Source organism: Cynocephalus volans, chromosome 11 (assembly GCF_027409185.1).
Source record: "Cynocephalus volans isolate mCynVol1 chromosome 11, mCynVol1.pri, whole genome shotgun sequence".
In the NCBI taxonomy this organism is placed as follows: domain Eukaryota; kingdom Metazoa; phylum Chordata; class Mammalia; order Dermoptera; family Cynocephalidae; genus Cynocephalus; species Cynocephalus volans.
The window spans coordinates 101,262,059-101,274,492 of NC_084470.1; the positions used below are offsets into that span (position 1 = coordinate 101,262,059).

General features: G+C 50.8%; 1 protein-coding gene across 1 annotated transcript; it reads right to left on the bottom strand.

Annotated features, from left to right (window-relative positions):
• Nucleotides 1-1,149: 1,149 nt before the first annotated feature.
• On the bottom strand, nt 1,150-6,223 carry LOC134391230 (uncharacterized). Its single transcript, XM_063115248.1, is given in 1 exon segment — nt 1,150-6,223. A coding segment is annotated over 1 exon segment (5,037 nt). The 3' UTR covers nt 1,150-1,186.
• Between the last annotated feature and the right edge of the window lie 6,211 nt (nt 6,224-12,434).

The window sequence follows — 12,434 nt, forward strand, 5'->3', positions numbered from 1 at the left end:
TGAGGTGGAGAGGCAGGGGGTGAGGCCGGTACTGCAGGCCCACCAGCTATGGTTGGTGGGGAGCAGGTACTGATGTTCCGTGGAGGAGTTGATGGGTAGGGTCTGGTTGCAAAGATGCTGATGGGTAGAGGGCACCTTTCCTATGCACGACCCGTGTCCTGAGACCTCAGTGAGGGTAAGCTTTCCTTGGCTCTCCCAGCGGCACTGGGTATAGTTGGAGGTATAAGTGAAGGCCCCTCCTAAGGAGGCAACTCCTTCATAATAAGGGGGACCCAAGGCCAAACAGAGCCAGCAAGACTTCGTGGCGTCTGGGTCGGTGGCATTTAAGGCTAGGAAGGCCCCCCTCACAAGGCCAAAGAGTCTGTCGCCCGTGGTGGGAGACAGGGTGTTCAGGACAACACTTCCCTCCAGTACCGTGGGGACTTGGCTAGGAGCCGCCGAGGGTTGAGAGGTGGGCGGCGCTTCCCTCGTTGGGGAAGGGGGGTTTTTGTTAGGGGGTCCTTGTTTCGCAAGGACGGAGTTGGGGCCCACTGTCTCAGCTGGCTTGCTGGTGATTTCTAACCGAATGGTCAACTGTACGCCCGGATATCTAGACACATAGAATCTCAATCCCCAGGTTTTTCCTATTATCCACTCTTTGGATTGCCGTCCTTGTTCTGTGAAATTTATTTTAAGGGGGTTACACCAGCCGGTTTTTTCACAGGTTGCCAGTAGGGCACCCCATGATCGCTCTGTGTTATTCCAATTTACAGTTATGAGGTCCCAGGAGGACGTAGGTTGCCAATAAACATTTCCCGCGGTTTCACAACCCCATTCTTTACAATACAGGGATTCTAACCCTCCACACCTTCTAGCTTCTGAAAGGGACCGGCCATCCCGGGGACACACGTAGAAGGTGGAACTTGCCATTCTGGTCCTAGCCTTAGGGTAGCTGCATCCTATGGCTCCCCAGGTGATCTGTCTATAAGCACTTTCATAGTTTGAGTCAGGGGGTCTGACTCTCTTAGAGGTTGATACATCGGTTCCTGGGATATCCCAGGCCTCAAGACCGGCCGCCAGGGCACATACATCAGGTGTAAGAATGGGCCACCAAGTCCAAGGGGGCTGGACTCTCTCTGTCTTCCAGACAACGTTCCCAGTTTGGGACAGTACCTGCCAGGTGAGGGTCACAGGCTGGTGAGGGTTTTCACTCCAACCCGTTCTGCCGCCGCCGAAAACGCAGCTTAAGAGGATGATCAGTCTTTTCCAGCTCCCAAGACTCATCTGGTGCCGAGGGTGGTGCAGGCTTGAGGTGAGAAGCATGGACCCAGGCAGCGATACCGTCGACTTTTACTGCGGTCGGGGTGGTCAGCAACACCAGGTACGGGCCTTTCCACCGAGGCTCAAGGCTGCTGGGTCGGTGGCGTCTGACAAGCACTCGGTCTCCGACCTGGAACGGGTGGGGGATTGTCACGGTACCGGGCTTGTACACCTCCTTGATCTGGTCCCAGATCTGGGTCCTCACAACTTCTAAAGCCTTTAAATGAGTAAATAAGACAGGGAGAAAATTATCATCGGGACCCAATGTCCCTCCAGACTCGAGTATGGGGGGTGGTCCCCCATAGAGAATTTCATAAGGAGTTAGACCAAACTGGCCAGGGGTATTCCTGGCTCTGAGCAGCGCTAAGGGAAGGAGGGCCACCCAGTCTTTTTCACCGGTCTCTAAGGCTAATTTGGTTAAGGTCTCTTTGATTGTCCTGTTCATTCTTTCTACCTGACCTGAGCTCTGGGGTCTATACGCACAGTGTAATTTCCAATTTATCCCCAGTTGAGTGGCCAGTCCCTGACTTATCTGAGCAACAAAGGCTGGGCCATTGTCTGACCCGAGTACCTTAGGGATCCCGAACCGGGGTAGAATTTCCTCTAATATCTTTTTGCAGACGGTCAGGGCCGTTTCAGTTTTGGTAGGAAAAGCTTCTACCCATCCGGAAAAAGTGTCTATGAATACCAGCAAATACCTGTTTCCATACCGGCCAGGCTTTACCTCTGTGAAGTCTACCTCCCAGTATACGCCGGGTCGATCTCCTCGTTGTCTCTTTCCGATCTCTCGGTAGGTTGGGACCGCATTAGTCATGACACAAGCCTGACACCGACTGGTGACCTCGCGAACTACAGACTGGAGGTTCGGGATGAGGAGGCTGGTGCGGTTTACTAATTGGAGAAGCTTTTCTGGTCCCAAGTGTGTCAACTGATGCAACCGCTGAATAAATTCTTTCCCCCGGTCAGGGGTGAGCTCTCTTGGCTCGGCCTTAACCTGGGCGGGTTCGATTAGCTCTTGAGGTTTTGTAGTTTCTGCCAGCACTCTGGTCGACAGGGCGGCTTGTTTTGCAGCCTCGTCGGCCCTCCGGTTCCCGGTGGCCACAGGGTCATTTCCCCTCTGGTGGCCGGGGCAGTGGATAATGGCGACCCGCTTAGGGAGGTGAATGGCCTCTAGCAGGGCCAAAATTTCTTTCTTGTTTTTAATGTCTTTTCCCGCAGAAGTGAGCAACCCCCTCTGTTTATATATTGCCCCATGAATGTGAGCAGTGGCAAAAGCATACCTGCTGTCGGTGTAGATGTTGATGTTTTTTCCTTCGGCCAGGCGTAATGCTTGCGTCAAAGCCACTAGTTCGGCCTTCTGGGCTGACGTACCTTCTGGCAGGCTGCTTGCCCACACCGTCCGCTTGCCATCTACGATGGCGGCCCCTGCTCTCTGCTTACCCTCCGCGATGAAACTGCTACCGTCCGTATACCAGGCTGGCACCCCGGGCAATGGCTGGTCTTTCAGGTCTCGTCGAGTTCCAGTTTCTTCGGCGAGGATCTCTGAGCACCTGTGTACTGGGGTAGCTTCCGATTCGACTGGTAGGAGGGTAGCTGGGTTCAGGATGGCAGGGGGTGCAAACGATATCCTTTCATTTAGCAGCAGGCTCTGATAATGAGTCATCCTGGCATTGGTCATCCACCGGTCGGGGGGCTGCCGCACAATGCTTTCAAGGCTATGGGGAGCAATCACAGTCACATTCTGTCCCAAGGTTAACTTATCAGCGTCCTTGAGAAGGAGTGCCACGGCTGCAACCGCTTTCAGGCAGGTTGGCCACCCGCTAGCCACCGGATCCAATTTTTTTGATAGGTAAGCTACTGGCCGCCGCCAGGGTCCTAAAGTCTGAGTAAGCACTCCCCGGGCCACACCGGCTCTCTCATCTACGTATAGAGTAAATGATTTGGTGAGGTCTGGGAGGGCCAAAGCGGGGGCTGACAGCAAGGCTTTTTTTATGTGGTCAAAAGCCTTTTGATGTTCCTCAGTCCAGGTAAAAGGGATGCTTTCCTTTGTTAAGGGATACAGGGGTGCAGCTAGGGAAGCAAACCCAGGGATCCAGAGCCGGCAGAATCCTGCAGTGCCCAGAAATTCACGGACCTGTCTGGGGGTCGTGGGAGCGGGGATTTTCATAACAGTAGCCTTTCGGGCCGGGGTCAGCCATCTTTTTCCCCCCTTGAGTAGGTACCCCAGATAGGTGACCTCTCTTTGGCAGAGCTGGGCCTTTTTAGCCGATACCCGGTACCCTAATTTACTCAATTCCTGTAGGAGCTTTTGTGTCCCTTCTTTGCAGTCTCTATATGTGGGGGCTGCCACCAAGAGGTCGTCTACATATTGGAGTAGCACTACCTGAGGGTTGAGGGCCCTAAAGGGGGCCAAATCTCGGTGGAGGGCCTCGTCGAAGAGAGTGGGAGAGTTCTTGAACCCTTGGGGCAGCCGTGTCCAGGTCAACTGACCTGCGTTACCTTTTTCTGGGTCTTTCCACTCGAATGCGAATAGCGGCTGGCTGCTGGGGTGTAGCCTGAGGCCGAAAAAGGCATCCTTGAGATCTAAGACTGAATACCAAGTGTGGCAGGGCGGAAGGGAACTCAGAAGGCTGTAAGGGTTTGGGACGGTGGGATGAATATCCTGTACCCTTTTATTAATTTCTCTCAGGTCTTGGACTGGCCGATAGTCATTGGTCCCTGGCTTTTTTACAGGTAGTAGAGGGGTATTCCAGGGCGATTGACAGGGCACCAGGACCCCTAGGTCTAAGAACCTCTGGATGTGGGGTCTGATACCTTCCCGGGCTTCCTTGCTCATTGGATATTGTCGAACAGCCACCGGTGAGGCACCTGATCTTAGTTCCACTACCACTGGTGGGACTTGATTGGCCAGTCCCATGCCTGCCCTCTCTGCCCATACAGTGGGAAAAAGTTGGAGCCAGGATGGGTCGATAGAGGAGGGACCTGGCTTTTCATGTAGCCGGTATTCTTCTTCTAGGTTCAGGGTCAGGCACAGTGTAGGGCGGTCTTCCCAAGTTACTTGTGGGCCCTCAGCAGAAAACTGGATCTGGGCCTTTAGTTTGGTTAAGAGGTCCCTACCCAACAAAGGGGCGGGGCACTCGGGTATGACCAGAAAGGAGTGGGTCACCTGTTTATGTCCAGCCTTTAAAAGTCTCTTTGTGGTCCAGGGGTAGACTTTGCTCCCTGTTGCTCCTTGTACGACTGTCCGTCTGGACCCTACCCTTCCCAGGGGTTGGGTCAAAACTGAATGTTCAGCCCCGGTATCGACCAGGAACTCAATGGGAGTCCCCTCTACAGTCAGCGTTATCCTGGGTTCGGGGAGGGGGTCCGAACCTTGACTCCCCTAGTCATCTAGGGACAGAACTTTGGCTTCTCTGACGTTTTTCTTTCGGGGACATTCTCTTGCCCAGTGACCCTTTTCTTTACAATATGCGCACTGGTCTTTGTCCAGAGGAGATCTTTTATCCCTAGGTGTCTTTCTTGCCTGGTTGCTCAGATTCCCTGTCTGCCTATCTCTAAAACCTTTTTCACTTACCACTGCGGCCAAAATCCTAGTCAAGTTTTTTTCTTGGCGCTTATCGCGCCGCCTTTCTCTCTCTTCTGCCTCTTTTTTTTCTCTTTTTTCTCTTTCTTCTTCTGTCTCCCTTTTGTGGTACACCTTTTCTGCCTCCCTCACTAAATCTTGCAAGGAATGATCTTGGAGCCCCTCTAGCCTCTGTAACTTTTTTCTAATATCTGGGGCTGACTGTCCGATGAAGGCCATGGTAACTGCAGCCTGCTGCCCCTCAGAAGAGGGCTCAAACGGAGTGTATCTCCTATAGGCCTCCATTAGGCGTTCTAAGAAAACCGAAGGGGGTTCTGCCGGTCCTTGTAAGACCTCTCTTACCTTAGCCAAATTGGTGGGGCGCCGAGCTGCCCCTTTGAGACCTGCCACTAGAGTCCGGCGGTAGACCAGGAGACGCTCCCTACCTGCGGCTGTGTTGTAGTCCCACTGAGGTCGATTGAGGGGGAAGGCCTCATTAATGAGGTTGTCGAGTTGAGTAGGGGCCCCGTTGTCCCCCAGGACATTCTTGCGGGCCTCAAGGAGAATCCTTTCTCGTTCCTCCGTGGTGAAGAGAATCTGTAGGAGCTGTTGGCAATCGTCCCAGGTGGGCTGATGAGAAAACATAAGAGACTCAAGGAGCCCCGTGAGTCCTGCTGGATTTTCAGAAAAAGAAGGATGATTAGATTTCCAATTATAAAGATCTGCTGAAGAGAAAGGCCAATATTGCAGAGGGACTAGGCCGTTGGGCTCGGCTGGGGGTCCTATGGCTCGGAGGGGTAAAATCACAGTGGAGTCAGGACCCGAGTCGTCTGCCGGACTGCGGGCACGGCGACTCCTGGTCCCCGCGGCTGGTCCCTCAGGATCGGAAATATCGGGCGCCTGGACCGGCGCCGGTCCGACCGCCTGAGGGGCCAGAGGAGGTGGCAGGGCTGCCGGATAGGGCGGGGGCTCAGAGAGAAGGAGCGAGTCGTCTGTTGCCGGGTAGATGGGGGGTCGGGGAGGAGCGGATGGCCTCTCTGGACTGGAGACGACAGCGACCTTGACAGAGGGCGGCATCCATGATGGGGGACTCTGGGCGAGGTCTTGCCACACCACGATATATGGAACTTGGTCCGGGTGTCCCCCGATTTCCTGAAAGACAATCCTTTTAACTGCGGAAATGACAGAGACATTAAAAGTTCCTTCCGGCGGCCACCCGACACCGAACGTGGGCCACTCGGAGGAACAAAAGGTCCGCCATTTTCCCTTTCTGATTTCCATGGACAGATTGTGAGCCCTTGCTCTCACGTCCCTCCAGTGATCTAGAGTGAGGGAGAGAGGGGTAGAGTTATTTTGTCCCATTTCGAAGAGAGGGACCACGACACAGAGGCCTATCAGGAACAAAACAAAAAGAAACCAGAAACGGCGGCGAGGTCGAGTAGCGTAGAGACAAAAGAAGGAGTCAGATGGCAGAGCGCGCCTCTCTAGACGCGGCAGTGGGATCAGAGCATAATGATCCTCTCCTGAGGGGTCCACCAGGCGTCCCTGGTCCTCCCCTGATCCTGGGACGTCTCCCAGGATTACCGGGCGGTGAGCCCCCGAACACGTCTGTTCGCTACTCACACGTCGCTCCCAGAGCGATCAGCCCGGAACAAACTGAAACCAAAATGCGCGCACTCAGAGGGACAGTCAGAGTTACGGAGTCAGACACAGAAACGAGACACGGAGCGATCGCTGGCCAGCTTACCTCCCGTTGGTGGGTCGGTGGTCCTTGGGTGGGGGTCTGATCCCGGACGAGCCCCCAAATGAAAGATGCCTGATTTAGGCAATCAATCAGTCAGGAGAGACCCTCCCAAGGAACAACGAGACCACGGCTCCGGATGCAATTTGCAAGAGGTTTTATTGAACACACGGGTACCCGGGCGGCTCAGTCTCTCGGTAGACTGGCGCGCCGAGTAGAGTTTTTGAGCTTGTTTTATAGCAAAAAGCGCGGGTACAGAAGCGAGAAGCAAGGTAATTGGTCGGTTTAAACAAGGCCAGGGAAAAGCGCGGGTACAGAAGCGAGAAGCAAGGTAATTGGTCGGTTTAAACAAGGCCAGGGAAAAGCGCGGGTCATGTGGGAGTTCTTGAAACAGCTGAAGGGCGCCCTGGAAACTGCTGTTGAATTTTTTTTTTTTTTTTACTAGGGTATTTTTCTGTGCCTTGCGGAATGGCGTTACTGCGGCTAGCTTGGAAAACACTTCTTTCAGTTTATATTCCTCGGAGACCTGCATTTGCTGTTTCGTCTTGTTCTTTATCTCTTCTGCCTTATGGGACTAAGAGTAAAGAGAAACTCAAATCTGTCATTTTTGCAGTTCGTTGGCAGATCAAATTCACCAGTTTCACAGTTTGTTTGCAGCCATTAGAAATAGGCTTGTTGGGGAGGACTGGTGGAATCACGGCCTGGCAGGAGACAACGCTGGGGAGGGCTGGTGGAATCACGGCCTGGCAGGAGACAACGCTGGGGAGGGCTGGTGGAATCACGGCCTGGCAGGAGACAACGCTGGGGAGGGCTGGTGGAATCACGGCCTGGCAGGAGACAACGCTGGGGAGGGCTGGTGGAATCACGGCCTGGCAGGAGACAACGCTGGGGAGGGCTGGTGGAATCACGGCCTGGCAGGAGACAACGCTGGGTAGGGCTGGTGGAATAATGGCTTGGCAAGAGACAATGGTGCAGTGGGGTGAATGCAGCTCATGCTCCTTGGGAGCACACACAGGAAGTGACAAGTTGCTCAGGGAAGCGAGAGAAGTCTTTGAAGACTGACATGCGGGCATTGGAATTGGGTCTTATGAAAGTGTAGGAGTTGCCCAAGCCTTTATCTTTGCTGTTCCATCTGCCAAGAAACCATTCCCTCAGCAATTCCTGTAGCTGGTTCATTTCAGGTATCACCTCCTCAAACCCAAGTGTCCATCATGGATGAATGGATGAACAAAATGTGTATATACACACAATGGAATATTATTCAGTCTTAAAAAGAAGGAAATTCTGACACATGCTGCAGTGTGGATGAACCTTGAGGACATTATGCTCAATGAAATAAGCCAATCATAAAAAGACAAATACTGTATGATTGCACTTCTATGACATCTCTAGAGAAGTCAAATTCATAGAGACAAAAAGTAAAACGGTGGCTGCAGGGGCTGGGTGGCAGGAAAATGGAGAGTTGTTGATTAATGGGACAGAGTTTTAGTTTGGGATGATGAAAAATTTCTGGAAATGGATAGTGGTGATGGTCACTTGATAATGTGAATGTACTTAATGCCACTAAGCTGTACACTTAGAAATGGTTGAAGTGATAAATTTTATGTTAAGCATATTTTACGACAATAAAAAATTTAAAAATTAGATGCAAATTGTAGCTGAAAATAAAAAGTGACCTCCTCAGAGAGGACTTCCCTGGCCCTCCAACCTAATGAAGTCTTCCAACCCCAGCTCCTCGGCTACTCTGTTTCACTGCTCTGTTTATTTCCTTCCTATCACTCTGCACAATCTGATACTTGTCTTGTGTAACCTTCATGAGGACAGAAATCTTGTCTGTTTTGTTCATTTTTGCATCTTCCCCACTGTGCTTAGCATATTAGGTGCTTCTGAAGTGTTTGCTGGAGGAAAGATGGGAAGCTCTATGCAGTGCAAAGTGCAGTAGACTCGGCAACATGGCAACATTGTTACTCATCTCTCTGGCCTTTCTCATCTGGAAGGATTCTGCATAGTTAGAACAATGCAAGACCAAGGAAATGCAAATGCAGGTGGCTTTGTTACTAAAGGCAGCGATTTCTCTGGGAGCACCATCTGAAAGTGACTAATGCAGGCTGGAGCTGAGCCAAGAAGTGGCTTGAGGAACCTTCAACAGGGAGTGTCTCCTTGAGGCTGCTTTTGGCTGCATGAACAGAAACCTCAGCTCAGAATGGTCTGAACTGTAAGGAAAACGTACTCTCTCGTGTAAGAAGTCTTGAGGGAGGGCCTCCAGGGTGGGTTAACTCAGTGGCTCAGCGTGTCTTCAAGGCCACAGTTCCTTTCCACACTTCTGCTCTACCCTCTTTGGTGGTGAGTTTAGTATGGGTGTTGCACCCAGGCGTGATGGCACAGCTACTTCTGTGGAAGAGGAGAGCTGTTCTTCCTTGTGACTCTTTTGGGCAAGGGAAGGAATCTTCCACAGAAGCCCCGCACAAGACTTCCCACTATGAGTCCTTGGCAATAATCGCAAGCTGTGTTCATGCCTAAACCAGTCACAGCCAACAGGAATATAGACCCCTGGGTTTGGGGATCTATATTCCCAGCCTGCCCCAAAGGACATGGCAAGCTAAGGAGGGTAGATACATGGATAAAATTTGGCATCCTAGGAAGAAGGGAATGCTTGGTGGGAAGGTGGCCAGTAGTGTCTACTTCAGGGTGAAATTAGGGGTTTGGATCATGCGACAACATCCACCCTGCCATGGAGCAGAAAGCAGGGATCATTCAAGGCAGGACTGACTGTGGGATAGGATGGCAGCCCCCAGACCTCTGCTCCTTTCCCGCCACCAGCCTTAGCTTAGCTTTCCTGGGATCAATCCAACTGGCCGCAAAGGGTGGAATGAAGTGATACACACCTAGGACTCTTATCTGCATACTAATAAGTGAAAGAAGCCACTCTGAAAAGGCTGCACACTGTGTAATACCAACTATATGACAGGGACGAATAGGCAGAGCGCAGAGGAGTTTTAGGACAGTGGATCTGCTCTGTCTGAAACTGTAAAGGTGGATATGGTCAATTCACATTTATCCAAACCCATAGAATGTACCTCACCAAGACGGAACGCTAATGTAAACTATGGAGTTTGGGTAATAATGATGTCTCAGCTTAGGTTCACCGACCGTAACAAACGTACCGCTCTGGTGGGAGTGTTGACAGTGGGGGAGGCCGTGTGTGTGTGAGGGGCAGGGGGGATGTGGGAACGCTCTGTATTTTCTGCTCAGTTTTGCTGTGAACCTTAAACTGTTCTGAAAAATAAATTCTATTTTTTAAAAAGTTAATTTCATATACTGGTATGTGCTAAGGAGAAAATAGAATGATACAGTAGAGACCAATGGAGCCGAGTGGCTACTTTAGCTAGGTGACCAGGGAAGCCTCTCTGAGGGGCTGAGAGATCTGAGTGGCAAGAATGAAAAAGCCACTGAAGATCTAGGGGAAGCATATTCCAGGTAACTACAAACTCCCTGTGCCAAGAATAAAAATTACATGTTTAATAATATCCAGTCAGCCTGTGTTACTGGAGGATGGAAGGCAGGGGAGACAGTGGCAGAGAAGAGGCGGAGAGTTTGGCAGACTTTTTGGCCATGGCAATGGGAGACCATCGAGGAGTTTAAAGCAGGAAGGGCCACACGATCTGCTGCAGGCTTCCAAAAGCTCACACACATGGCTGTGGGCGGCGAGAGCAGAGGCAGGCAGAGTTGGAAGACCGCCGGAGTCCGCTAGCCAAGAGATAATAGGGGCTTGGTCTAGGGATTTGGCTCTGTAGAAGGTGGGAAGTATTTGGATCCGAGGTCTGCTTTGGAAATACAGCCCCAAAGACTTACTAATAGACTGGGTGTGTGTGGAGGCGGGGAAGAGGCACGTCAGGAATGACTTCTAGATCTTTGACCCAAGCAACTAGGATGTCACTAATTGGGTGGGGGTGATGAGGACCAGGGAAGGAATTATTTGGGTAGGGAGGAGAAAATCAAGACATATGTTTTGGACATGTTTGGACATGTTAGCCATCTAAGTGGAGAAGTGGATAGGTGGTTGGGTGGAGTCTGGAATGCAGAGCAGTAGACACGAATCTGGGCATAGTCAGTTTATGGATGGTATTTTACATTTGGATGAGATCACTTAGGGAGAAATTGTAAAAGGAGAAGTGCTTATCAGCTGTATGATTTGAGCATGGTATTTAGCTTTTCTGAGCTTGATTTTGAAATTGTCTATAAAGTGAGTTTTATAGTATCTATCTTACAAAGTTGTTACAAGAATTAAGTTATATAATGTATATAAAAGCCACTAGCAAAAGGCTTGGTTCATGGTAGATTCTAAAGAAATGCTATTTTTTAAAACTGAGTAGCCTCCATCCTGTTTCGTTTGGTGATAGCAGTATTTATGTGGTGAACCAGATCTACAAAAAAATGAATGTTACAGGACTTGACCTTTTTTTCTTTTTTCCTGATTGATCAACTTCCAAAAAATTCCTCTTGGGCAATTTTGTAGAATGCCTGAGGGGTGGGTAAGGAAGCATTTATATCATATTTCTCCATGAAGAGAGCTCAGATTTCCTCAGATAGGTTTGTAGGGGTGGGAGGGGTAGGGCAGGTATGGGAGAGAAAGGAAAAGGAAAAAAAAGTATGTCAGGCAGCATAAAAAGGAATAGAGATGGAAAATCTGAAGATTTCAAACTTTAGTCCTCAGGAGAATGATGTCACTGGGCCAGAAGCAGAGAAATCAAATGCGGAGTTCATTTAGAAAGAGAGAAGTGATGAAGAGCTCTGTCCTGGCCAGGTTGAGTGTGAGCTCCAGCTAGGGTATCCTAGAGGAGATGTCAGGATGGCACCTATAAATGGGGAGTTTCTGTAGCTCAGGAGAGAGGCTGGACCAAGAGCTAGCAATCGAGGGACCCGTTCATGGAGGAGATGATTGGAGCCTTGAGACTGGATGAGGTTATTGACGAAAGTTTGTGGAGAAAGCCTTTTCCAGGAGGGCTCCTTTATTGCTTTTCAATAATTCATGTGGTTATGTTTGGCTGCCCTCTTTGATTGTAAACTTCTTAACTGCACTTTTCAGGGGTGACTTGGTGAGTTGCTTTGCCTCTCTTAGCTTCAGTATCGTCTGCTCTAAAATGGGACCAATTCAGGTTGTTGTAAGGACTGGATGTGATCGCCTATGAGAGTGGCTGGCATGCTGCCTGGCACATGGCAGGTCTCAGTGAATATGGAATATTGTCTTGATTCCATTTATTTGATTCTCCTGTCACTGAGCAGGTTCAGAGAGATGCACAACGTGGGCCACTTGGTCCTGGCATGAAGGGGCCTATTCTCCCTGGAAACTGGTCTCAGGGAGCCCAGCATCATGTGGTCTTCCACCTCCCGTGCTCCCTCCCTGGGGTTTGAGGCCACCCTGCCCGTCAGAGGACACCCAAGCTGAACTTGACCATGTTGCTTGCTCTCCACTAGCCTGTGCTCTTGGAGAAAGAAGGCAAAGAATGCTTTAATTAGATTTCTCTGAGTTCCTGACGCCAGCAAGAGAGCCCTCAGGGTGTCTGATGGTAGCTTCTGGCTGCTTCTGAATTATTTTTAGGGCTGTAAGAAATCACCTCCTAAAGCCTGAGTCTCTGCCTCAGCCATCACTGAGCAGACTCAGAGAAATCCATGAACATGGAGCATGTGGCCTTGACCTTCCAGTTTCTGCCTCTCAGAAGCCAAATAGCACATCGCACGTGGGGCCTGGGCAGCAATGTGCAGGGCACATGCACTTTTGGAAATGCAGCCACTACCTAGTCCTACCTCTATTCCCCCTCCGCACCCTGCACC